Source organism: Taeniopygia guttata, chromosome 16 (assembly GCF_048771995.1).
Source record: "Taeniopygia guttata chromosome 16, bTaeGut7.mat, whole genome shotgun sequence".
Classification (NCBI taxonomy): Eukaryota; Metazoa; Chordata; class Aves; order Passeriformes; family Estrildidae; genus Taeniopygia; species Taeniopygia guttata.
This window is the reverse complement of record NC_133041.1, coordinates 4,982,987-5,010,774: the sequence shown is the minus strand read 5'-3', so window position 1 is coordinate 5,010,774 and position 27,788 is coordinate 4,982,987. Positions and strand designations below refer to the sequence as shown.

The window sequence follows — 27,788 nt, the reverse complement described above, 5'->3', positions numbered from 1 at the left end:
AGACATGGACAGGTGAGATGGGACAGGTGAGATGGGACAGGTGAGACATGGACAGGTGAGACATGGACAGGTGAGATGGGACAGGTGAGACATGGACAGGTGAGATGGGACAGGTGAGATGGGACAGGTGAGATGGGACAGGTGAGATGGGACAGGTGAGACATGGACAGGTGAGATGGGACAGGTGAGATGGGACAGGTGAGACACGGACAGGTGAGACATGGACAGGTGGGATGGGACAGGTGAGATGGGACAGGTGAGACATGGACAGGTGAGATGGGACAGGTGAGACATGGACAGGTGAGACATGGACAGGTGAGGTGGGACAGGTGAGATGGGACAGGTGAGACATGGACAGGTGAGATGGGACAGGTGAGATGGGACAGGTGAGATGGGACAGGTGAGACATGGACAGGTGAGATGGGACAGGTGAGACATGGACAGGTGAGATGGGACAGGTGAGACATGGACAGGTGAGATGGGACAGGTGAGATGGGACAGGTGAGACATGGACAGGTGAGATGGGACAGGTGAGACATGGACAGGTGAGATGGGACAGGTGAGATGGGACAGGTGAGATGGGACAGGTGAGACATGGACAGGTGAGACATGGACAGGTGAGATGGGACAGGTGAGGTGGGACAGGTGAGATGGGACAGGTGAGGTGGGACAGGTGAGATGGGACAGGTGAGATGGGACAGGTGAGATGGGACAGGTGAGGGACAGGTGAGGGACAGGTGAGATGGGACAGGTGAGATGGGACAGGTGGGACAGGTGAGACATGGACAGGTGAGATGGGACAGGTGAGACATGGACAGGTGAGACATGGACAGGTGAGACATGGACAGGTGAGATGGGACAGGTGAGATGGGACAGGTGAGACACGGACAGGTGAGACATGGACAGGTGGGATGGGACAGGTGAGATGGGACAGGTGAGACATGGACAGGTGAGACATGGACAGGTGAGATATGGACAGGTGAGACATGGACAGGTGAGATGGGACAGGTGAGACATGGACAGGTGAGATGGGACAGGTGAGACATGGACAGGTGAGACATGGACAGGTGAGACATGGACAGGTGAGACATGGACAGGTGAGATGGGACAGGTGAGACATGGACAGGTGAGATGGGACAGGTGAGACATGGACAGGTGAGATATGGACAGGTGAGATGGGACAGGTGAGACATGGACAGGTGAGATGGGACAGGTGAGACATGGACAGGTGAGATGGGACAGGTGAGATGGGACAGGTGAGACATGGACAGGTGAGATGGGACAGGTGAGACATGGACAGGTGAGACATGGACAGGTGAGACATGGACAGGTGAGATGGGACAGGTGAGATGGGACAGGTGAGATGGGACAGGTGAGACATGGACAGGTGAGACATGGACAGGTGAGATGGGACAGGTGAGGTGGGACAGGTGAGATGGGACAGGTGAGACATGGACAGGTGAGATGGGACAGGTGAGATGGGACAGGTGAGATGGGACAGGTGAGACATGGACAGGTGAGACATGGACAGGTGAGATGGGACAGGTGAGATGGGACAGGTGAGATGGGACAGGTGAGGTGGGACAGGTGAGACATGGACAGGTGAGACATGGACAGGTGAGATGGGACAGGTGAGACATGGACAGGTGAGATGGGACAGGTGAGATATGGACAGGTGAGATGGGACAGGTGAGACATGGACAGGTGAGATGGGACAGGTGAGGTGGGACAGGTGAGACAGGTGAGTCATGGACAGGTGAGACATGGACAGGTGAGATGGGACAGGTGAGATGGGACAGGTGAGGTGGGACAGGTGAGATGGGACAGGTGAGATGGGACAGGTGAGACATGGACAGGTGAGATGGGACAGGTGAGATGGGACAGGTGAGACATGGACAGGTGAGACATGGACAGGTGAGACATGGACAGGTGAGATGGGACAGGTGAGACATGGACAGGTGAGACATGGACAGGTGAGATGGGACAGGTGAGACATGGACAGGTGAGATGGGACAGGTGAGACACGGACAGGTGGGACAGGTGGGACAGGTGAGGCCCATCTGACCCCCCCCAGGTGTTCCTCACCTGCCCAGGTGTGCTCACCTGTCCATCCATCTCGCACAGGTAAACGCGGCCGCCGCTGCCGCCCCCGTAGAACATCGGCGCCCCCACCAGGAGCCTCACCTGGAGCTCACCTGGGCGGGGGCGGGGCTCACCTGGGCAGGGCCCCAACCCCAGCAGGGACGCCCCGAAATAGGAGCCCACCTGGGGGGGGAGGGGCAGGTGAGACCCGACAGGTGAGACCCCCCAATGGGACAGGTGAGACCCCCCAGGTGAGACCCCCCAGGTGAGATCCCCCAGGTGGGACAGGTGAGACCCCCCAGGTGAGACCCCCCAGGTGGGACAGGTGAGACCCCCCCCAGGTGGGACAGGTGAGACCCACCAGGTGAGACCCCCCAGGTGGGACAGGTGAGACCCCCCAGGTGAGACCCCCCAGGTGAGACAGGTGAGACCCCCCAGGTGAGACCCCCCAGGTGAGACCCCCCAGGTGGGACAGGTGAGACCCCCAGGTGGGACAGGTGAGACCCCCCAGGTGAGACCCCCCAGGTGGGACAGGTGAGACCCCCCAGGTGAGACAGGTGGGACAGGTGAGACCCCCCAGGTGACCTCACCTGTTCCAGGTGTGTCCCCAAGCTGTGCCCCTCACTCACCTGTCCAGCTGTGCCCCTCACCTGCCCAGGTGACCTCACCTGTCCAGGTGTGCCCCTCACTCACCTGCCCAGGTGTGCTTTTCGCCTGTCCCAGGTGTGCCCTTCCCCTGCCCAGATGTGTCACTCACCTGTTCCAGGTGTGCCCCTCACCTGTCCCAATTGTGACCCCCAGGTGACCTCACCTGCCCCAGGTGTGCCCCTCAGGTGTGACCTCACCTCTCCAGGTGTGTCCCCTCAGGTGTGTCCCCTACTCCCCTGCCCAGGTGACCTCACCTGTCCCAGGTGTGCCCCTCACTCACCTGCCCAGGTGTGCCCGTCACTCACCTGCCCAGGTGTGCCCCTCACCTGTCCAGGTGTGTCCCTCACTCACCTGCCCAGGTGTGTCACTCACCTGTGTCCCGGTGGCCTCCCCCAGATGTGCCCAGGTGTGACCTCACCTGTCCCAGGTGTGTCCCTCACCTGTCCAGGTGTGTCCCTGACTCACCTGTGTCCCGGTGGCCTCCCCCAGGTGTGCCCAGGTGTGCCCCTCACCTGTCCAGGTGTGCCCCTCACTCACCTGTCCCAGGTGTGCCCCCCAGGTGTGTTACTCACCTGTCCAGGTGTGTCCCTCACCTGTGTCCCGGTGGCCTCCCCCAGGTGTGTCCCTCACCTGTCCCAGGTGTGCCCCTCACCTGCCCACGTGTGTCCCTCACCTGCCCAGGTGTGCCCCTCACTCACCTGTCCAGGTGTGCCCAGGTGTGCCCAGGAGTGTCTCCCCCAGGTGACCTCACCTGCCCCAGGTGTGCCCCTCACTCACCTGCCCAGGTGTGCCCCCCCCAGGTGAGCTCACCTGTCCCAGGTGTCCCTCACTCACCTGTCCCAGATGTGTCCCCACCAGGTGTGTCCCTCCCCTGCCCAGGTGTGTCCCCCTCGTGTGTCCCTCACCTGCCCCAGGTGTGCCCCTCAAGTGTGACCTCACCTGTCCCAGGTGTGTCCCCCCAGGTGACCTCACCTGTCCCAGGTGTGCCCTTTACCTGCCCAGGTGTGTCCCCCAGGTGACCTCACCTGTCCCAGGTGTGTCCCCCAGGTGTGCCCCTCACTCACCTGTCCAGGTGTGCCCCTCACCTGTCCCAGGTGTGTCCCTCACCTGTCCCAGGTGCCCCCCACTCACCTGTCCAGGTGTGTCCCTCACTCACCTGAGTCCCGGTGGCCTCCCCCAGGTGTGCCCAGGTGTGTCACTCACCTGTCCAGGTGTGTCACTCACCTGTCCAGGTGTGCCCAGGTGTGCCACTCACCTGTCCAGGTGTGTCCCTCACTCACCTGTCCAGGTGTGCCCCTCACTCACCTGTCCCAGGTGTCCCCTCAGGTGTGCCCCTCACTCACCTGTCCAGGTGTGTCACTCACCTGAGTCCCGGTGGCCTCCCCCAGGTGTTCCCAGGTGTTCCCAGGCCGCAGCAGCAGGACCCGGCCCAGGTGAGCGAATCGGGGCGCGCCCAACGCCAACGCCCAGGTGTGCCCGAGGGGCACCTGTGCCACAGCATAACCTGCACAGGTGTGCCCAGGTGAGCCCAGGTGTGCCCAGGTGTGCCCGAGGGGCACCTGTGCCACCGCGTAACCTGCACAGGTGAGCCCAGGTGAGCCCAGGTGTGTCCAGGTGTGTTTCAGGTGTGCCCAGGTGAGCCCAGGTGTGCCCAGGTGTGCCAAAAATATCCCCCAGGTGTGCCCAGGTGTGCCCAGGTGTGCCCGAGGGGCACCTGTGCCACCGCGTAACCTGTACAGGTGTGCCCAGGTGTGCCAAAAATATCCCCCAGGTGTGCCCAGGTGTGCCCAGGTGTGCCCAAAATACCCTCCAGGTGTGCCCAGGTGTGCCCAGGTGTGCCCAGGTGTGCCCGAGGGGCACCTGTGCCACCGCGTAACCTGCACAGGTGTGCCAAAAATATCCCCCAGGTGTGCCCAGGTGTGCCCAGGTGTGCCCAGGTGTGCCCGAGGGGCACCTGTGCCACCGCGTAACCTGCACAGGTGTGCCAAAAATATCCCCCAGGTGAGCCCAGGTGTGCCCAGGTGAGCCCAGGTGTGCCCCAGGGGCACCTGTGCCACCGTGTAACCTGCACAGGTGTGCCCAGGTGTGCCCAGGTGAGCCCAGGTGAGCTCAGGTGAGCCCCAAATATCACCCAGGTGTGCCCAGGTGTGCCCAGGTGTGCCCAGGTGTGCCCGAGGGGCACCTGTGCCACCGCGTAACCTGCACAGGTGAGCCCAGGTGTGCCCAAAATATCCCCCAGATGTGCCCAGGTGTGCCCCAGGTGTGCCCAGGTGTGCCCAGGTGTGCCCCAGGTGTGCCCAGGTGTGCCCAGGTGTGCCCCAGGTGTGCCCCAGGTGTGCCCAGGTGTGCCCAGGTGTGCCCAGGTGTATCCCAGGTGTGTACAGGTGTGCCCAGGTGAGTCCCGGGGGGGTTTCAGGTGAAATTTGGGGGATTCTCGGAAAATTTAGGGGTTTTTTAGGTGAATTTTGGGGGATTTTAGGAAAATTTTGGGAATGTTCAGGTAAATTTGGTGTTTTCAGGTAAATTTCGGAATTTACAGGTGAATTTTGGGGATTTTTCAGGTAAATTTGGTCTTTTCAGGTGTAATTTGGGTTTTTTCAGGTAATTTTGGTATTTTCAGGTCAATTTTTGTGTTTTCAGGTGAATTTTGGGAATTTTCAGGTAAATTTTGGGGATTTTCAGGTAAATTTTTTTAGGATTTCAGGTAAATTTCTCTGCCCAGGTGACCCCGCCCTTGTGCCCAGGTGTGCCCCAGGTGTGTCTCAGGTGTGCCCAGGTGAATTTTGGGGGATTTTCAGGTGAATTTTGGGCAATTTCAGGGGAATTTTGGGGGATTTCAGGTAAGTTTCGATGCCCAGGTGAGTCCCAGGTGAATTTTGGGGGATTTTCAGGTAAATTTTGGGGATTTTCAGGTAAATTTGGTGTTTTCAGGTAAATTTTGGGAATTTTTTGGTGTAATTTGGGGTTTTCAGGTAAATTTTGGGGATCTCAGGTGAATTTTGGTGTTTTCAGGTAAATTTGGTGTTTTCCGGTGTAATTTGGGGATTTCAGGTGAATTTTTGGGGATTTTCAGGTGAATTTTGGGGGTTTTCAGGTAAATTTGGTGTTTTCAGGTGAATTTTTGGGAATTTTCACGTGTAATTTGGGGATTTTCAGGTAAATTTGGGGGTTTTCAGGTAAATTTGGGGATTCCAGATGAATTCTGGTGGTTTCAGGTGAATTTTGGGAATTTTCAGATTAATTTGGGGGTTTTCAGGTAAATTTTTGTGTTTTCAGGTGAATTTTGGTGTTTTCAGGTGAATTTTGGGGATTTTCAGGTGAATTTTAGGAATTTTCATGAATATTTGGTGTTTACAGGTGAATTTGGGGGATTTCAGGTAAATTTTTGTGTTTTCAGGTGAATTTACGGGATTTTGAGGTGAATTTTGGGGGTTTTCAGGTGAATTTTGGGGATTTCAGGTGAATTTTTTTAGGATTTCAGGTAAATTTCTCTGTCCAGGTGTGCCCAGGTGTGCCCAGGTGTGCCCAGGTGAGCCCAGATACCCCTCAGGTGTGCCCAGGTGTGCCCAGGTGTATCCCAGGTGTGCCCAGGTGTGTACCCAAAATGTGCCCAGGTGTGCCCAGGTACCCCCAGGTGTGCCCCAGGTGTGCCCAGGTGAGTCCCGGGGAGTTTTCAGGTGAATTTTGGGGATTTTCAGGTAAATTTTGGGGATTTTCAGGTGAATTTTGGGGATTTCCAGGTGAATTTTGGTGTTTTCAGGTGAATTTTGGGGGATTTTCAGGTGAATTTTGGGGCATTTCAGGTAAATTTGGTGTTTTCAGGTGTAATTTCGGGATTTTCCGGTGTAATTTGGTGTTTTCAGGTGAATTTTGGGGGATTTTCAGGTGAATTTTTTCAGGATTTCAGGTAAATTTCTCTGCCCAGGTAACCCCCCCCTTGTGTCCAGCTGTGCCCAGGTGTGCCCAGGTGTGTTTTGGGTGCCCCCAGGTGTGCCCAGGTGAGTCCCGGGGTGATTCCAGGTGAAATTTGGGGATTTTCAGGTGAATTTTGGGGATTTTCAGGTGAATTTTTTTAGGATTTCAGGTAAATTTCTCTGCCCTGGTAACCCCGCCCTTGTGCCCAGGTGTGCCCAGGTGTGCCCAAAATGTACCCAGGTGTGCCCAGGTGTATCTCAGGTGTGCCCAGGTGTGCCCAAAATGTCCCCCAGGTGTGCCCAGGTGTGCCCAGGTGTGTTTTCAGTGCCCAAAATCCCATTTTTGCTCCTTTTAACCCCATTTTTTTTGCATTTTACCCTCCCCAGGTGTGCCCAGGTGTGCCCAGGTGTGCCCCCAGGTGTATCTCAGGTGTGCCCAGGTGTGCCAAAAATATCCCCCAGGTGTGCCCAGGTGTGCCCCTTACCCAGGTAACCATCTCTGGCATCCACGGCGTCTCCCAGATGTTCTCCAGGTGTGCCCAGGTGCCCTCCAGGTGTGCCCAGGTGTTCTCCAGGTGTGCCCAGGGGTGCTCCAGGTGTGCCCAGGTGTTCCCCAGGTGTGCCCAGGTGTGCTCCAGGTGTGCCCAGGTGTGCTCCGGACCCGTTCAGGAAGGTCGGTGCCCCTCCCCCGTAGGCGAAGGCGCCTCCGGACCAATCAAAGGCCCCGACGGCCCCCAGGACAGGCCCGGCCTGGGGTCAAAGGTCACGGGGTCACTCGGGGTCAGGGGTCACTCATTGGTCACTCAGGGTCACTCAGGGGTCACTCAGAGTCACTCAGGGTCATTTGGGGTCATTTAAAGGTCACGGGGGTCACTCAGGGTCACTCGGGGTCAGGGGTCACTCAGGGGTCACTCAGGGGTCACTCAGGGGTCACTCATTGGTCACTCAGGGTCACTCAGGGGTCACTCATTGGTCACTCAGGGTCACTCAGGGGTCACTCAGGGTCACTTGGGGTCACTCAGGGTCACTCAGGGTCACTCAGGGGTCACTCAGGGGTCACTCAGGGGTCACTCAGGGTCACTCAGGGTCACTCAGGGTCACTCAGGGTCAGTGGTCACTCATTGGTCACTCATTGGTCACTCAGGGTCACTCAGGGTCACTCAGGGGTCACTCAGTGGTCAGTGGTCACTCATTGGTCACTCAGTGGTCACTCAGGGGTCACTCAGTGGTCACTCAGGGGTCACTCAGTGGTCACTCAGTGGTCACTCATTGGTCACTCAGGGTCACTCAGGGTCACTCAGGGTCACTCATTGGTCACTCAGGGTCACTCATTGGTTACTCATTGGTCACTCAGGGGTCACTCAGTGGTCACTCAGTGGTCACTCAGGGGTCACTCAGGGTCACTCAGGGTCACTCAGGGTCACTCAGGGGTCACTCAGGGTCACTCAGGGTCACTCAGGGGTCACTCAGGGTCACTCATTGGTCACTCAGGGTCACTCAGGGTCACTCATTGGTCACTCATTGGTCACTCAGGGTCACTCAGGGGTCACTCATTGGTCACTCAGGGGTCACTCAGGGTCACTTGGGGTCACTCAGGGTCACTCAGGGTCACTCAGGGGTCACTCAGGGGTCACTCAGGGTCACTCAGGGTCACTCAGGGTCACTCAGGGTCACTCAGGGTCAGTGGTCACTCAGGGTCACTCAGTGGTCACTCACAGTGGTCAGTGTGGCACTGAACCCCTCCTGCGCCATCTCCATTTGGAAGGAGCTGCTGTGGGCGGAGCTCGTACCTGGGGAGGGTCCGACAGGTGAGTCCAGGTGAGTCCAGGTGTGCCCAAAATGTACCCAAAATATCCCCCAGGTGTGCCCAGGTGTGCCCAGGTGAGCCCAGGTGTGCCCAGCTGTGCCCAGGTGTGCTTTGGGTGTGCCCAGGTGTATCTCAGGCGTGTCCAGGTGTATTTTGGGTGTATTTTGGGTGTATTTTGGGTGTGCCCAGGTGTGCCCAGGTGCATTTTTTGTGCCCCCAGGTGCCCCCAGGTGTGCCCAGGTGCGCCCAGGTGTGCCCAGGTGTGCCCAGGTGCCCCCAGGTGTGTCTCAGGTGTGTCCAGGTGTATTTTGGGTGTATTTTGGTTGTATTTTGGGTGTGCCCAGGTGCGCCCAGGTGTATCTCAGGTGCCCCAGGTGTGCCCAGGTGTGCCCAGGTGTGCCCAGGTGTATTTTGGGTGTGCCCAGGTGTGCCCAGGTGTATCTCAGGTATCCCCAGGTGTATTTTGGGTGCCCCCAGGTGTGCCCAGGTGTGCCCAGGTGTGCCCAGGTGTGTTTTGGGTGTGCCCAGGTGTATCTCAGGTGCCCCCAGGTGTATCCCAGGTGTGCCCAGGTGTGCCCAGGTGCCCCCAGGTGTGCCCAAAATGTGCCCAGGTGTGCCCAGGTGCCCCCAGGTGTGCCCAGGTGTGTTTTCAGTGCCCAAAATCCCATTTTTGCTCCTTTTAACCCCATTTTTTTGGCATTTTACCCTCCCCAGGTGTGCCCAGGTGTGCCCCAGGTGTGCCCAGGTGTGCCCAGGTGTGCCCAGGTGCATTTTCAGTACCCAAAATCCCATTTTTCCTCCTTTTAACCCCATTTTTTTGCGTTTTACCCTCCCCAGGTGCCCCCAGGTGTGCCCAGGTGTGCCCAGGTGTATTTTGGGTGTGCCCAGGTGTGCCCAGGTGTGCCCAGGTGTGCCAAAAATGTACCCAAAATGTCCCCCAGGTGTGCCCAAGTGTGCCCAAAATGTGCCCAGGTGTGCCCAGGTGTGCCCAGGTGTGCCCAGGTGTGCCCAGGTGTGCCCAGGTGTATCTCAGGTGTGTCCAGGTGTATTTTGGGTGTATTTTGGGTACCCCCAGGTGTGCCCAGGTATATCTCAGGTGCCACCCAGGTGTGCCCAGGTGTGCCCAGGTGTATCTCACGTGTGTCCTGGTGTATTTAGGTGTATTTTGGGTACCCCCAGGTGTGCCCAGGTGTGGTTTGGGTGTGCCCAGGTGCCCCCATGTGTATCCCCAGGTGCCCCCAGGTGTGCCCAGGTGTATTTTGGTGCCCCCAGGTGTGCCCAGGTGTGCCCAGGTGTGCCCAGATGTATCTCAGGTATCCCCAGGTGTATTTTGGGTGTGCCCAGGTGTGCCCAGGTGTGCCCAGGTACCACTCAGGTGTATCTCAGGTGCCCCCAGGTGTGCCCAGGTGTTCCCAGGTGTGCCCAGGTGTGCCCAGGTGCCCCCAGGTACCCTCGATGGCGAAGATCCGCTCCCTCAGCTCCCGCTGGATCCCCGACAGCGCCTCGAAGTTGTCCACGCGGAACACGTGGGTGGGGCCGGACGCGATCACCTGCAGCTCCAGGTGCGCCTGCGGCCGCCCAAAGGCGCTGCCCACCTGCCCAGGTGAGGGCACCCATGGGTGGGGGGCACCCACAGGTGGGGGGGGGCACCCACAGGTGAGGGGGGCACCCATGGGTGGGGTTCAAAGCGATCACCTGCAGCTCCAGGTGCGCCTGCGGCCGCCCAAAGGCGCTGCCCACCTGCCCAGGTGAGGGGCACCCATGGGTGGGGGGCACCCACAGGTGAGGGGGGCACCCACAGGTGAGAGGGGCACCCATGGGTGGGGTTCAAAGCGATCACCTGCAGCTCCAGGTGCGCCTGCGGCCGCCCAAAGGCGCTGCCCACCTGCCCAGGTGAGGGGCACCCATGGGTGGGGGGCACCCACAGGTGAGGGGGGGCACCCACAGGTGAGGGGGGGGCACCCACAGGTGAGGGGGGCACCCATGGGTGGGGTTCGAAGCGATCACCTGCAGCTCCAGGTGCGCCTGCGGCCGCCCAAAGGCGCTGCCCACCTGCCCAGGTGAGGGCACCCATGGGTGGGGGGCACCCACAGGTAAGGGGCACCCATGGGTGGGGCCGGACGCGATCACCTGCAGCTCCAGGTGCGCCTGCGGCCGCCCAAAGGCGCTGCCCACCTGCCCAGGTGAGGGGCACCCATGGGTGAGGGGCACCCACAGGTGAGAGGGGCACCCATGGGCGGGGGGCACCCATGGGTGGAGGGGGGGGCCCACAGGTGAGGGGGGCATGGATGGACAGATGGACAAATGGACAGATGGACACAGAGATGGACACAGAGATGGACACAGAGATGGACACAGAGATGGACAGATGGACAGATGGACACGGAAATGGACAGATGGACACAGAGATGGACAGATGGACACTGAGATGGAGATGGACAGATGGACACAGAGATGGACAGATGGACACAGAGATGGACAGATGGACATGGAGATGGACACGGAGATGGACAGATGGACACAGAGATGGACAGATGGACACAGAGATGGAAACAGAGATGGACAGATGGACACAGAGATGGACAGATGGACACAGAGATGGACACAGAGATGGACACAGAGATGGACAGATGGACACAGAGATGGACAGATGGACACTGAGATGGACACAGAGATGGACACAGAGATGGACACGGAGATGGACAGATGGACACAGAGATCGACAGATGGACACGGAGGTGGACACAGAGATGGACAGATGGACACAGAGATGGACAGATGGACATGGAGATGGACAGATGGACATGGAGATGGACACAGAGATGGACACAGAGATGGACAGATGGACATGGAGATGGACACGGAGATGGACACAGAGATGGACACAGAGATGGACAGATGGACATGGAGATGGACACGGAGATGGACACTGAGATGGACAGATGGACATAGAGATGGACAGATGGACACGGAGATGGACAAATGGACACGGAGGTGGACACGGAGATGGACACAGAGATGGACACAGAGATGGACAGATGGACATGGAGATGGACACGGTGATGGACATATGGACACAGAGATGGACAGATGGACAAATGGACATGGAGATGGACACAGAGATGGACAGGTGGACATGTAGATGGACAGATGGACACGGAGATGGACACGGAGATGGACAGATGGACACAGAGATGGACACAGAGATGGACACGGAGATGGACAGATGGACACGGAGATGGACAGATGGACACAGAGATGGACACGGAGATGGACAAATGGACACGGAGATGGACACAGAGATGGACAGATGGACACAGAGATGGACACAGAGATGGACACAGAGATGGACACAGAGATGGACAGATGGACACGGAGATGGACACAGAGATGGACAGATGGACACAGAGATGGACACAGAGATGGACACAGAGATGGACACAGAGATGGACAGATGGACACGGAGGTGGACACGGAGATGGACAGATGGGCACAGAGATGGACAGATGGACATGGAGATGGACACAGAGATGGACAGATGGACACAGAGATGGACAGATGGACACAGAGATGGACAGATGGACATGGAGATGGACACAGAGATGGACAGATGGACATGGAGATGGACAGATGCACATTGAGATGGACACGGAGATGGACAGGTGGACACAGAGATGGACACTGAGATGGACACAGAGATGGACTAATGGACATGGACAGATGGACATGGAGATGGACACAGAGATGGACAGATGGACATGGAGATGGACAGATGGACACAGAGATGGACACGGAGATGGACAGATGGACACAGAGATGGACAGATGGACAAATGGACATGGAGATGGACACGGAGATGGACAGATGGACACTGAGATGGACAGATGGACACTGAGATGGACACGGAGATGGACAGATGGACACAGGGATGGACAGATGGACATGGAGATGGACACAGAGATGGACACTGAGATGGACACGGAGATGGACAGATGGACAGATGGACATAGAGATGGACAGATGGACACAGAGATGGACACGGAGATGGACACTGAGATGGACAAATGGACATTGAGATGGTCACAGAGATGGACAGATGGACAAATGGACATTGAGATGGACAGATGGACACAGAGATGGACAGATGGACACAGAGATGGACACAGAGATGGACAGATGGACAGATGGACAGATGGACAGATGGACACGGAGATGGACAGACAGACGGACGGACAGACTGACCCCGATGGCGTAGCGAGTGACCGCCATGGCTTCGGCCAGCGGGATGACCTCTGAGTAGTCCAGGGGGTCATCGAACTTCTCACCGTCGGTCACCACCACCAGGACACGGCGCGCCCCGGCCCGAGCGCCGCGGCCGGACACGAACATCTCCTGCCTGCGGCCGGAGGAGCGGTCAGTGGTCAGTGTGGCCGGACATGGCCGGGGAGTGGTCAGTGTGGCCAGAGGAGTGGTCAGTGGTCATCGGGGCCGGATGTGGCTGGGGGAGTGGTCAGCGGGGGTTGGATGTGGACAGGGGAGTGGTCAGTGGTCATCGGGACCGGACATGGCCGGGGGAGCGGTCAGTCAGTGGTCAGCAAGGTTGGACACGGCCGGAGGAGTGGTCAGTGTGGCCGGAGGAGTGGTCAGTGGTCAGTGTGGCGGACACGGCCGGGGAGTGGTCAGTGTGGGTTGGATGTGGACAGGAGAGTGGTCAGTGGTCAGCGAGGTTGGACATGGCCAGGGGAGTGGTCAGTGTGGCCGGACACGGCCGGGGAGTGGTCAGTGTGGCCAGACATGGCCGGGGGAGTGGTCAGTGTGGCCGGACATGGCTGGGGAGTGGTCAGTGTGGCCGGACATGGCCAGGGGAGTGGTCAGCGGGGTCAGCGGGGTCAGCGGTCAGTGGGGTCAGTGGGGTCAGTGGGGTCAGCGGTCAGTGGTCAGTGGTGTTGGACACAGGTGGGTCAGCGGTCAGCGGTCAGTGGGGTCAGTGGTCAGTGGTCATCGGGGTCAGGGGTCAGTGAGGTTGGACACAGGTGGGGCAGCGGTCAGTGGGATCACTGGTCAGTGGTCAGTGGTGTCAGGGGTCAGTGGGGTCAGCAGTCAGCGGTGTCAGGGGTCAGTGGTCAGCAGGGTCAGTGTGGTCAGCAGGGTCAGCGGTCAGTGGGATCAGGGCGGTCAGTGGGGTCAGGGGTCACTGGTCATCGGGGTCAGTGGTCATCGGGGTCAGTGGTCATCGGGGTCATGGGTCAGGGGTCAGCGGGGTCAGTGAGGTTGGACACAGGTGGGGCAGCGGTCAGCGGGGTCAGTGGTCAGCAGGGTCAGCAGTCAGTGGTCAGCGGGGTCAGCGGGGTCAGCAGGGTCAGCAGCGGTCAGTGGTCATCGGGGTCAGCAGTCAGCGGGATCAGGGTGGTCAGTGGGGTCAGTGGTCAGCAGGGTCAGCGGTCAGCGGTCAGCAGTGGTCAGCGAGGTTGGACACAGGTGGGTCAGTGGTCAGCGGGGTCAGGGGGGTCAGTGGGGTCAGTGGTCAGTGGTCAGTGAGGTTGGACACAGCTGGGGGAATGGTCAGTGGTCAGTGGTGTCAGTGGTCAGTGGTCAGTGGTCAGTGGTGTCAGTGGTCAGTGGAGTCAGCGGCCAGTGGTCATCAGGGTCAGTGGTCAGCAGGGTCAGCGCGGTCAGTGGTCAGCGGGGTCAGCGGGGTCAGTGGGGTCAGCGGTCAGTGGTCAGTGAGGTTAGACAGAGGTGGGGCAGCGGTCAGTGGTCAGCAGGGTCAGCGGTCAGCGGGATCAATGGTCAATGGTGTCAGTGGTCAGTGGTCAGTGGGGTCAGGGGTCAGTGAGGTTGGACACAGGTGGGGCAGCGGTCAGCAGGTTCAGGGGTCAGTGGTCAGTGGTCATCGGGGTCAGCGGTCAGCGGGGTCACTGGTCATCGGGGTCAGCGGTCAGCGTGGTCAGCGGTCAGTGGTCAGCGGGGTCAACAATCAGCAGGGTCAGTGGTCAGCGGGGTCAGTGGGGTCAGCGGTCATCAGGGTCAGTGGTCAGTGAGGTTGGACACCGGCGGGGTCAGCGGTCAGTGGTCAGTGGGGTCAGCGGGATCAATGGTCAATGGTGTCAGTGGTCAGTGGTCAGCAAGGTCAATGGTCAGTGGTGTCAGTGGTCAGTGGTCATCGGGGTCAGTGGTCAGGGGTCAGGGGTCACTCACAGCACCCTCTGGATGGCCGTGGCCGTGTAGGTGGCGCCGTTGAGCTGCCGGACCGTCCGGAGCAGCCGCGCCGGGTCCGGAACCTTCCGGAAGTCGCTGAAGTCAAAGTGGTGCTTGACGGCGTGGGAGAACTGCGTCAGCGAGAACTGGACACATGGACACCGAGTGACCACCACAGCGGTCACTCAGTACCGCTGCTGAGCAACGGAGCGGTCACTCTGCACCCCCGCTGACCAGCAGAATGGTCACTCGGCACTGCAGCGGTCACTCTGCAGCCCTGATGACCACCGGAGCGGTCACTCTGCACCCCTGCTGACCAATGGAGTGGTCACTCCACACCCCCACTGACCACCACAGTGGTCACTCGGCACCGCTGATGACCACCGCAGCGGTCACTTTGCACCGCCAATGACCACCCAAGTGGTCACTCGGCACCGATGACCACCCCAGCGGTCACTCGGCACCGCCGATGACCGCCAGAATGGTCACTCTGCACCACTGCTGACCAGCAGAATGGTCACTCCACACCGCTGCTGACCACTGGAGCGGTCACTCTGTGCCCCTGCTGACCGCTGGAATGGTCACTCTGCACCCCCGATGACCACTGCAGCGGTCATTTAACACCGCCACCGGAATGGTCACTCCACACCACTGCTGGCCACCCAAGCGGTCACTTGGCACCGCCGATGACCACCCGAGTGGTCACTCCACACTGCTGCTGACCAGCGGAATGGTCACTCCACACCACCACCAGAGCGGTCACTCCACACCACCACCAGAACAGTCACTCTGCACCCCTGATGACCACCCAAGCGGTCACTCCACACCACTGCTGACCACTGGAGTGGTCACTCTGCACCCCGCCACTGACCAGCGGAATGGTCACTCTGCACCGCCGCTGACCACTGGAGTGGTCACTCCGCAGCGCCACCACAGCGGTCACTCCACACCGCCACCGGAATGGTCATTTCACACCGCTGACCACCACAGCGGTCACTCGGCACCGCCACTGACCAATGGAGTGGTCACTCTGTGCCCCCACTGACCGCCGGAATGGTCACTCGGCACTGCTGCTGACCACTGGAATGGTCACTCCACACTGCCACCAGAGCGGTCACTCTGCACTGCCACTGGAATGGTCACTCCACACCACCGCTGACCACCTGAGTGGTCACTCTGCACTGCTGATGACCATCCGAGTGGTCACTCAGCACCCCCAATGACCACCAGAATGGTCACTCTGTGCCCCCGCTGACCAACAGAGTGGTCACTCTGCACCCCTGCTGACCACCAGAGTGGTCACTTGGCACCGCCCCCAATGACCACCGGAACGGTCACTCCACACCACTGCTGACCACCCGAGTGGTCACTCCACACTGCCACCGGAACGGTCACTTTGCACCTCTGCTGACCACCGGAATGGTCACTCTGTGCCCCTGCTGACCACCGCAGTGGTCACTCCACACCGCTGCTGACCACCAGAATGGTCACTCTGCACTGCTGCTGACCACCGGAATGGTCACTCGGCACCGCCGATGACCACTGGAACGGTCACTCTGCACCGCCCCCAATGACCAGCAGCTGCTGGTGGTCAGTGGTCAAGGCCAATGAGATGAATGACCCAAGATGACCAATGGGTGGTCAGTGGTCAATGTCCATGAAGCCAAACCACCCGAGATGACCACTGGTCATCGAGGGGTCACCACTCAATGTCCATGGAGCCAAACCACCTGAGATGACCACTGGTCAATGTCCATGGACATGAATGACCCAAGATGACCAATGGTCAATGTCCATGGACATGAATGACCCAAGATGACCAATAGATGGTCACCACTCAATGTCCATGGACATGAATGACCCAAGATGACCAATAGGTGGTCACCACTCAATGTCCATGAAGCCAGACCACCCAAGATGACCACTGGTCAAACCACCTGAGATGACCACTGGTCAATGTCCATGGACATGAATGACCCAAGATGACCAATGGTCAATGTCCATGGACATGAATGACCCAAGATGACCAATAGATGGTCACCACTCAATGTCCATGGACATGAATGACCCAAGATGACCAATAGGTGGTCACCACTCAATGTCCATGAAGCCAGACCACCCAAGATGACCACTGGTCATCGAGGGGTCACCACTCAACCTCACGACGCTTGACCAACCCCAGATGACCTCCGGCCACCGGGGATGACCCACCCAGGCCAGGTGGACGTTACCTGCGCGTCGACGTCGCGGAAGCGCCGCATGACCTCGGCGATGAAGGTCTTCATGGTCCGGAAGTCGTGGTCAGCGATGCTGCCCGAGCCGTCCATCAGGATGGCGATGTCCAGCGCGGTCTTGGGACACTCTGCGGACAGAGTGACCACAGCCCCGAGTGACCACCCAAGGGCCGGGCAGGGAAACGTAACTGTTGGTTTTGGGGTGGAACCACCAGAAAAAAACAATTTTTGGGGTTCTACCTCTTTGATGTCCACAAAAACATTGATTTTGGGGTGGAACCACCAGAAAAAACCAATTTTTGGGGTTCTACCTCCTTGATGTCAACAAAAACGATGATTTTGGGGTGAAACCACAAAAAAAACCCCAATTTTTGGGGTTCTACCTCCTTGATGTCAACAAAAACATTGATTTTGGGGTGAAACCATCAGAAAAACCCAATTTTTGGAGTTCTACCTCCTTGATGTCATCAAAAACGTTGGTTTTGAGGTGAAACCACCAGAAAAAAACAATTTTTGGGGTTCTACCTTCTCCGCATCATCAAAAATGTTGATTTTGGGGTGAAACCACCAGAGAAAACCAACTTTTGGGGTTCTACCTTCTCCACATCATCAAAACGTTGATTTTGGGGTGAAACCATAAGAAAAAGCAAATTTTTGGGGTTCTACCTTCTCCACATCATCAAAGACGTTGGTTTTGGGGTGGAACCACCAGAAAAAACCAATTTTTGGGGTTCTACCTCCTTGATGTCATCAAAAATGTTGGTTTTGGGGTGGAACCACCAGAAAAAACCAATTTTTGGGGTTCTACCTCCTTGATGTCATCAAAAACGTTGATTTTGGGGTGAAACCACCAGAAAAACCCAATTTTGGGGTTCTACCTCCTTGATGTCACACACGAAGCCAAGATGACCACTGGATGACCACTGGTCACTCTCCATGGACCCAATGACCACTGTATGACCACTGGTCACTCTCCATGGAGCCGATGACCCAAGATGACCACTGGTCACTCTCCATGGACCCAATGACCCAAGATGACCACTGGTCACTCTCCATGGACCCAATGACCAATGGATGACCACTGGTCACTCTCCATGGCGCCAATGACCACCGGATGACCACTGGTCACTCTCCAAGGAGACGGATGACCAATGGGTGGTCAATGGTCAATGTCCATGGACCCAATGACCACTGGATGACCACTGGTCAATGTCCATGGACCCAATGACCACTGGATGACCACTGGTCACTCTCCATGGAGATGAATGACCCAAGATGACCACTGGATGACCACTGGTCACTCTCCACGGAGCCAATGACCACTGGATGACCACTGGTCAATGTCCATGGACCCAACGACCCAAGATGACCAATGGTCACTCTCCATGGACCCAATGACCACTGGATGACCACTGGTCACTCTCCATGGACCCAATGACCACTGGATGACCACTGGTCACTCTCCATGGACCCAATGACCGTTGGATGACCACTGGTCACTCCCCATGGACCCAATGACCACTGGATGACCACTGGTCACTCTCCATGGTGCCGATGACCGCTGGATGACCACTGGTCACTCTCCATGGACCCAATGACCACTGGATGACCACTGGCCACTCTCCATGGACCCAATGACCAATGGCTGACCACTGGTCACTCTCCATGGACCCAATGACCCAAAATGACCACTGGTCAATGTCCATGGAGATGATGACCCAAGATGACCACTGGATGACCACTGGTCACTCTCCATGGAGATGGATGACCAATGGGTGGTCAATGGTCAATGTCCATGGAGCCAATGACCCAAGATGACCAATGGTCAATGTCCATGGAGATGAATGACCCAAGATGACCAATGGTCACTCTCCATGGACCCAATGACCCAAGATGACCAATGGATGACCAATGGTCACTCTCCATGGACCCAATGACCCAAGATGACCCAAGATGACCACTGGTCACTCTCCATGGTGCCGATGACCACTGGATGACCACTGGTCACTCTCCATGGACCCAATGACCCCAGATGACCACTGGATGACCACTGGTCACTCTCCATGGCCCCAATGACCACTGGATGACCACTGGTCACTCTCCATGGACCCAATGACCGCCAGATGACCACTGGTCACTCCTCACCTGGGATGGTCTCCGGGAAGCTCCGGACCGGCCGGAGTTCGGTGTCCAGCTGGACGCAGAAGCCGTTGAGGTGGACGTTGACCCCGCAGACCTGAGGCGCGATGGGGCCGCACACCTGAGCAGAAATTTCGGGGCGAAAAACGGCGATTTTGGGAAAAAAACCAAAATTTGGAGTTCCACCTCCGCGGGGTTCCACCAAAAAAACGCAAATTTGGGTGGAAGCTCCAAAAAAACCCAAATCTTGTGGTGGAACCTCCAAAAAACCTCCAAAACCATCAAAAAAACCCCAAATTTTGGGGCAAAACTTCCTAAAAACCCAAATTTTGGGGTGGAACCTCCTAATAACCCAAATTTTGGAGCAAAACCTCCTAAAAACCTCCAAAAAACCCCAAATTTTGGGGCAAAACCCCCCAAAACCCAAATTTTGGTGCAAAACTTCTTAAAAACCCAAGTTTTGGGGTGGAACCTCCTAAAAACCCAACTTTTTGGGGCAAAACCTCCTAAAAACCCAAATTTTGGGGCAAAACCTCCTAAAAACCTCCAAAAAAACCCAATTTTTTTTGAGGAACCTCCAAAAAACCCCAAAATTTTTTGGAGGAACCTCCAAAAACCCCAAATTTCTTTGAGGAACCTCCAAAAACGCCAAATTTTTTTGGAGGAACCTTCTAAGAACCCGAATTTTGGGGTGGAACCTCCTAAAAAATCCAAATTTTGGGGTGGAACCTTCTAAAAACTCAAATTTTGAGGTGGAACCTCCTAAAAAAACCCCAAATTTTGGGGTGGAACCTTCTAAAAACCCGAATTTTGGGGTGGAACCTCCTAAAAACCCAAATTTTGGGGCAAAATCTCCTAAAAACCTCCAAAAAACCCCAAATTTTTTTGAGGAACCTCCAAAAAACCCAAAATTTTTTTGAGGAACCTCCAAAAAACCCCAAAATTTTTTGAAGAATCTCCCAAAAACCCCAAATTTCTTTGAGAAACCTCCAAAAAACCCCAAAATTTTTTAGAGGAACCTTCTAAGAACCTGAATTTTGGGGTGGAACCTCCTAAAAAACCCAAATTTTGGGGCAAAACCTCCAAAAAAACTGAAATTTTGGGGCAAAACCACCTAAAAACTTCCAAAAAACCCGAAATTTTGGGGCAAAACCTCCAAAAAACCCCAAATTTTGGGGCAAAACCTCCAAAAAAACCCAATTTTTTTTGAGGAACCTCCCAAAAAACCCCAAATTTTTTGGAGGACCACCCAAAACCCCCCAAATTTTGGGGTCCCCGCCCCATTTCGGGGGTCTCACCAGCGCCGCGTCGTCTCCGGCCGCCATCGCCAGCCCCAGCCGGGATTGGTTCACTCCGGGGGGTCCTGGGGGGGCGCGGGTGAGACCCCTCCCCAAAATTCGGGGTCCCCATTTGGGGAGGGGTCTCAGTGAATTTGGGGAGGGGTCCCACCCCAATTTGGGGAGGGGTCTCACCTGTAGATCCCAAATTTGGGGAGGGGTCTCACCGGAATTTGGGGAGGGGTCTCACATTGAATTTGGGGAGGGGTCTCACCTGTGGGATCCCCAAATTTGGGGAGGGGTCTCAGTGAATTTGGGGAGGGGTCTGACCCTGAATTTGGGGAGGGGTCTCAGTGAATTTGGGGAGGGGTCTCACCCGAATTTGGGGAGGGGTCTCACCTGTGGGATCCCCAAATTTGGGGAGGGGTCAGGGTCAAATTTGGGGAGGGGTCTCACCTGTGGATCCCCAATTTGGGGAGGGGTCTCACCCCGAATTTGGGGAGGGGTCTCAGTGAATTTGGGGAGGGGTCTCACCTGTGGATCCCCAATTTGGGGAGGGGTCTGAGCCCAATTTGGGAAGGGGTCTGGGCCCGAATTTGGGGAGGGGTCTCAGTGAATTTGGGGAGGGGTCTCAGTGAATTAATTTGGGGAGGGGTCTCAGTGAATTAATTTGGGGAGGGGTCTCAGTGAATTTGGGGAGGGGTCTCAGTGAATGAATTTGGGGAGGGGTCTCACTGTAATTTGGGGAGGGGTCTCACCTGTGGATTCCCAAATTTGGGGAGGGGTCTCACAGTGAATTTGGGGAGGGGTCTCACCCGAATTTGGGGAGGGGTCTCAGTGAATTTGGGGAGGGGTCTCAGTGAATTTGGGGAGGGGTCTCACCTGTGGATCCCCAATTTGGGGAGGGGTCTCAGTGAATTAATTTGGGGAGGGGTCTCACCCGAATTTTGGGAGGGGTCTGAGCCCAATTTGGGGAGGGGTCTCAGTGAATTTGGGGAGGGGTCTCAGTGAATTAATTTGGGGAGGGGTCCCACTGTAATTTGGGGAGGGGTCTCAGTGAATTAATTTGGGGAGGGGTCTGACCCGAATTTGGGGAGGGGTCTCACCTGTGGATCCCCAATTTGGGGAGGGGTCTGGGCCCAATTTGGGGAGGGGTCTGGGCCCGAATTTGGGGAGGGGTCTCACCTGTGGATCCCCAAATTTGGGGAGGGGTCTCACTAAATTTGGGGAGGGGTCTCAGTGAATTAATTTGGGGAGGGGTCCCACCGGAATTTGGGGAGGGGTCTCAGTGAATTTGGGGAGGGGTCTCAGTGGATTAATTTGGGGAGGGGTCCCACTGTAATTTGGGGAGGGGTCTCACCTGTGGATCCCCAATTTGGGGAGGGGTCTGAGCCCAATTTGGGGAGGGGTCTCAGTGAATTAATTTGGGGAGGGGTCTCAGTGAATTTGGGGAGGGGTCCCACTGTAATTTGGGGAGGGGTCTCACAGAATTAATTTGGGGAGGGGTCTCACCTGGAATTTGGGGAGGGGTCTCACCTGTCACCGGCAGTTTCCGGCAGGTTCCGGTGCCGAAGGCGCAGCTGAAAACGGCCCCGGAGCCGCTCCCGACGTGGGGAGCCCCGACCAACAGCCTGGGGGGGTTTGGGGGGATTTGGGGAAATTTGGGGGATTTTGGGGAGAAAACTGGGGGATTTTGGGGAAATTTGGGGGGTTTTGGGGGGAATTTGGGGGATTTGGGGCAAAATTTGGGGGGTTTTGGGGAGAAATTTGGGATAATTCAGGGGGGTTGGGGGGATTTTGATGGGAAATTTGGGGATTTGGGGGGAAATTCGGGAGGATTTGGGGAAAATTCGGGGGATTTTGGGGGGATTTTGGGGAAAATTGGGGTGAAATTTCGGGAAAATTTGGGGGATTTCGGGGGAATTTCGGGATTTTGGGGGGATTTTGGGGAGATGTTTGGGGGGTTTTGGGGAGAAATTTGGGAAAATTAGGGGGTTTGGGGGGATTTTGGGGGGATTTTGTGGGGAAATTTGTGGGATTTAGGGGGAAATTTGGGGGGTTTTGGGGGGATTTTGAGGGGAAATTTGGGGGGTTTGGGGAGAAATTCAGAGAGTTTGGGGAAATTTGGGGGGTTTGGGGGAAATTTGGAGGATTTTGGGGAAAATTTTGGGGGTTTTGGGGAAAATTCGGGGGGTTTTGGGAGAAATTGGGGGGATTTTGTGGATTTTGGGAAAATTTGGGGGGGATTTTGGGGATTTTAGGGGAAATTTGGGGGGACTTTGGGGAGATTTTTGGGGTTTTCGGGGGGATTTTGGGGGGAAATTTGGGGGGTTTTGGGGAAAATTCGGGGGATTTGGGGGAGATTTTGGAGGGAAAATTTGGGGAATTTCGGGGAGATTTTGGGAAAATTCGAGGGAATTTGGGGAGATTTGGGGGATTTCAGGGAAAATTTTGGGGTGAATTTGGGATTTTTGGGGGGAATTTTGGGGAAATTGGGGGGATTTTAGGGGGTTTTGGGGCATTTGGGGGATTTTGGGGGGATTTTGAGGGGAAATTTGGGGGATTTGGGGGAATTTGGGGGGAATTTGGGGGATTTTGGGGGGATTTGGGGGATTTGGGGGATTGGGGGAGAAATTTGGGGGATTTGGGGGAATTTGGGGATTTGGGGTATTTGGGGGTATTTGGGGATTTTGGGGGATTTTGGGGGAGTTTTGAGGATATTTTGGGGGAATTTTGGGGAAATTTGGGGGGAATTAGGGGATTTTGAGGTGGTTTGGGGGTAATTTTGGGATAATTTTGGGGATAATTTTGGGGATAATTTTGGGATAATTTGGGGATCAGTCGGGGATAATTTCAGGGTAATTTGGGGATAATTGGGGGTGACTTTTGGTGCCATTTTGGGGTGATTTTGGTCCCATTTTGGGGCATTTCGGGGTGATTTTCAGTGCCATTTTGGGGTGATTTTGGTGCCCTTTTGGGGTGATTTCGGGGGATTTCGGGGATAATTTCAGGGTGACTTTGGGGTGATTTTGGGGTGATTTTTGGGGAATTTCGGGGATAATTTGGGCTGATTTTGGTGCTATTTTGGGGTGATTTTTGGGGCATTTCAGGGATAATTGGGAGTGATTTTGGTGCCATTTTGGGGTGACTTTGGGCTGATTTTGGGGATAATTTGGGGATAATTTGGGGTGATTTCCGCTGCCATTTTGGGGAATTTCGGGGATAATTTCAGGGTAATTTGGGGATAATTTGGGTTGATTTTTGGGATAATTTGGGGTGATTTTGGGGTGATTTTGGTGCCATTTTGGGGTGATTTTGGGGTGATTTTGGGGTGATTTTGGGGTAATTTTGGGGTGATTTAGGGGCATTTCAGGGATAATTCGGGGTGATTTGGGGTGCCATTTTGGGGTGATTTTGGTGCCATTTTGAGATGATTTTGGGGTGATTTTGGGGATAATTTGGGGTGATTTCGGGGGATTTCGGGGATAATTTCAGGGTGACTTTGGGCTGATTTTGGGGTGATTTTGGGGTGATTTTGGGGGTGACTTTCAGTGCCATTTTGGGGTGATTTTTGGGGAATTTCGGGGATAATTTCAGGGTGATTTTGGGTTGATTTTGGGGCGATTTTGGGGTGATTTTTGGGGGATTTTGGGGATAATTTCAGGGTGAATTTGGGGATAATTTGGGTTGATTTTGGGGTGAATTTTGGGCATTTCGGGGCGATTTTCGGTGCCATTTTGGTGCCATTTTGCTGCCATTTTGGGGATAATTTGGGGAATTTCGGGGTAATTTAGGCTTGATTTTGGGTTGATTTTGGGGTGAATTTTGGGGTGATTTTGGGAATAATTTCAGGGTAATTTGGGGATAATTGGGGGTGACTTTGAGGTGATTTTGGGGTGATTTTGGGGGATAATTCGGGGATAATTTGGGGTGATTTTGGGGTGAATTTTGGCCATTTCGGGGTCCCTCACCAGCTCCTGTCCCCGCCGCCCACTCCGGCCACGCTGACCCCGAAGCCGCTCCCGGAGCCCCCCGGAAACACTTCGGGGCTCTCCAGGTCCAGCGCAGCGGTCAGCAGGGCTGGGGGTCAAAGGTCAAAGGTCAGGGGTCAGAGGTCACAGGTCAGGGGTCAGAGGTCACGGCTGGAGGGGTCTGATGGCCGAGTGACCCCCCAGGTGTGTCCCCAATGTCCAGGGGGGTCCCCAATGTCCAGATGTCCACTCCACCCCAATGTCCGAGTGACCCCTCAGGTGTCCGAGTGACCACTCAGGTGACCAAGTGACCACCCCAATGGCCGAGTGACCACTCAGGTGTCCGAGTGACCACTCAGGTGTCCGAGTGACCACTCAGGTGACCGAGTGACCACCCCAATGTCCGAGTGACCACTCAGGTGTCCGAGTGACCACCCCAATGTCCGAGTGACCCCTCAGGTGTCCGAGTGACCACTCCAGTGTCCGAGTGACCACTCAGGTGTCCGAGTGACCACTCAGGTGTCCGAGTGACCACTCAGGTGACCGAGTGACCACCCCAATGTCCGAGTGACCACTCAGGTGACCGAGTGACCACTCAGGTGACCGAGTGACCACCCCAATGTCCGAGTGACCACCCCAATGTCCGAGTGACCACCCCAATGTCCGAGTGACCACTCAGGTGTCCGAGTGACCACTCAGGTGTCCGAGTGACCACTCAGGTGACCGAGTGACCCCTCAGGTGTCCAAGTGACCACCCCAATGTCCGAGTGACCACCCCAATGTCCGAGTGACCCCCCAGGTGCCCGAGTGACCCCTCAGGTGTCCGAGTGACCCCCAGGTGACCCCAGGTGACCCCAGGTGACCTCACCTGTCCCCAGCACCACCAGCAGCTCTCGGGGCTCCATCGCGGCTCCTCCGTCGGAACCCCAAAAAAAAAAACCCAAAAAAAGCGGAAATTTGGGGTGGGGGAGGGGCAGGAAGGGGTGGGGGATGGGGGGAGGGGCGGGCGGGAAAGTTCGGGGTGAAAAAAAGCCCGAAAACCGCAAAAAAAATTTAAAAAAAAATTGAAAAAAAGGGGGGGAGGGGAAGAAAATGGGGGACGGGGGTGGGGGAGAGATTTTGGGGTGAAAAAAACCCAAAAAAAGAAAAGAAAAAAGGAATAAAAAACCAAAAAAAAAACAAAAAAAAAAAGGAAGAGGAGGGGGAGGGGCAGGAAGGGGGTGGGGGGAGGGGCGGGAGAGAAATTTTGGGGTGAAAAAACCAAAAAAACCCAAAAAAACCCCCAAAAAACCAAAAAAAAACCCCAAAAAAACAGGAAAAAAACCAAAAAAAGGAAGGGGAGGGGGAGGGGCAGGAAGGGGGTGGGGGGAGGGGCGGGAGAGAAATTTTGGGGTGAAAAAACCCCAAAAAACCAAAAAAAAGGAAAAAAAACCCCAAAAAAAAGGAAGGGGAGGGGCAGGAAAGGGGTGGGGGGAGGGGCGGGGGAGACATTTTGGGGTGAAAAAACACCAAAAAAGCAAAAAAACAAAACAAAAAAAACCCCAAAAAAATAAAAAAAAGGAAGGGGAGGGGGAGGGGCAGGAAGGGGGTGGGGGGAGGGGCGGGTGAGAAATTTTGGTGTAAAAAAAGCCCCAAAAAATACAAAAACCCCAAAAAAAACCCCAAAAAACCATAAAAAAAAACAAAAAAAAAAGGAAGGGGTGGGGGGAGGGGCGGTTGAGAAATTTTGGGGTGAAAAAAGCCCAAAAAAGCAAAAAAACAAAACAAAAAAAACCCAAAAAAAATTAAAAAAAAGGAAGGGGAGGGGGAGGGGCGGGAGAGGGGGTGGGGGGAGGGGCGGGTGAGAGATTTTGGGGTGAAAAAGCCCCAAAAAAGTTTAAAAAAAAGAAAAAAAAAACCAAAAAAAGGAAGGGGAGGGGGAGGGGCACGAAAGGGGGTGGGGGGAGGGGCGGGGGAGAAATTTTGGTGTAAAAAAAGCCCCAAAAAAATAAAAAAAAATTTAAAAAAACCCAAAAATACGGAAGGGGAGGGGGAGGGGCAGGAAAGGGGTGGGGGGAGGGGCGGGTGAGAGATTTTGGGGTGAAAAAAACCCAAAAAAAACAAAAAAAAAAGAAAAAAACAACCCAAAAAAAAGGAAGGGGTGGGGGAGGGGCAGGAAGGGGGTGGGGGGAGGGGCGGGGGAGAGAAATTTTGGGGTGAAAAAACCCCAAAAAAGTTAAAAAAAAGAAAGAAAAGAAAAGGCGGGGGGGGGGAGGGGTGGGGGAGGGGGAGGGAAATTTTGGGGGGTCACGTGGGGTCACCGCCCCTCCCCCACCCCCGCGGTGACGTCATCGGCGGGGGGGGGGGGAGGGGAAGAGGAAGGAGCCGCTGCCCGAGGTGGGGGGAGGGGAAGGGGTGGGGGAGGGGGTCTTAAAGGAGGCGTGGCTATGCAAATCACCCCTATTAACACCATTATATGGGTTAAGTGGGGGCGTGGCTATGCAAATCACCCCTATTAACATACTCACATAGGTTTAAATGTGAGGGCGTTTCTATGCAAATCACCCCTATTAACACCATTATATGGGTTTTTAAGTGGGGGCGTGTCTATGCAAATCACCCCTATTAACACCGTTTTTTATATATATATATATATAAAAAATACAATGTATTATATTATATTATGATATTATATATATGTATTATATATCATAATATATAATATATAATGTATTATATATGTATATTATACATTTATATATTATAATATTATATATTATATATGTATATATATTATATATTTATATATTATAATATTTTATATTATATACATATATATAATATATAATAAATATATATATTTTATATATATATAAAAATATATGTTTTTAAGTGGGGACGTGGCTATGCAAATCACCCCTATTAACACCATTTTATATATATATATATAAAAAATATATATATAATGTATTATATTATATTATATTATTATATATATTATATATCATATTATACAATATATAATGCATTATATTATATATATATTATATATAATATATAATATTACAATATTATATTATATATATATATAAAATATACAATAAATATATATAAATATATGTTTTTAAGTGGGCGCGTGGCTATGCAAATCACCCCTATTAACACCTTTATATATATATATATATATATATATATAAAATATACATATATAATGTATTATATTATATATATATATTATATATCATATTATATAATACATAATATATTATATATTATATGTATATTATATATATAAAACTTAATATTATATTTTATAATATTATATATAGATAATATATATAATAAATATATATATATAAAAATATATGGTTTTAAGTGGGGGCGTGGCTATGCAAATAACCCCCATTACCACCCCTATACCCTTCCCCAACCTGTGGGCGTGGCTATGCAAATCTCTCCATTACCACCAATACACCCTTCACCAACCCCGGGGCGTGGCTATGCAAATTTACCATTACCCATCACTCCGCGCGCCGCTC

At 54.5% G+C, this 27,788-nt stretch overlaps 1 protein-coding gene across 8 annotated transcripts in view; it reads right to left on the bottom strand.

Moving 5' to 3' along the window:
• The window catches only part of LOC121470816 (integrin alpha-X), a 65,125-nt gene extending 39,877 nt beyond the window's left edge, over positions 1-25,248 (bottom strand). For 4 of the 8 annotated variants that reach the window (XM_072936426.1, XM_072936429.1, XM_072936433.1 and 1 more), the window contains exons 1-14: positions 25,139-25,248; positions 24,271-24,379; positions 21,836-21,930; positions 20,321-20,385; positions 19,029-19,143; positions 16,881-17,011; positions 14,650-14,795; positions 12,694-12,847; positions 9,902-10,046; positions 8,361-8,434; positions 7,130-7,394; positions 4,591-4,607; positions 4,095-4,217; positions 2,104-2,265 (exon numbers count right to left, since the gene is read on the bottom strand). In XM_072936426.1, coding sequence (XP_072792527.1) covers positions 2,104-2,265; positions 4,095-4,217; positions 4,591-4,607; positions 7,130-7,394; positions 8,361-8,434; positions 9,902-10,046; positions 12,694-12,847; positions 14,650-14,795; positions 16,881-17,011; positions 19,029-19,143; positions 20,321-20,385; positions 21,836-21,930; positions 24,271-24,379; positions 25,139-25,175 — 1,638 coding nt within the window. In that variant the 5' untranslated portion in view covers positions 25,176-25,248. Of the gene's footprint in view, positions 1-2,103; positions 2,266-4,094; positions 4,235-4,289; positions 4,307-4,590; positions 4,608-7,129; positions 7,395-8,360; positions 8,435-9,901; positions 10,047-12,693; positions 12,848-14,649; positions 14,796-16,880; positions 17,012-19,028; positions 19,144-20,320; positions 20,386-21,835; positions 21,931-24,270; positions 24,380-25,138 lie in introns of all 8 variants that reach the window. The other 4 variants (XM_072936428.1, XM_072936430.1, XM_072936427.1 and 1 more) reach the window with 3 other exon arrangements.
• Positions 25,249-27,788: the final 2,540 nt, after the last annotated feature.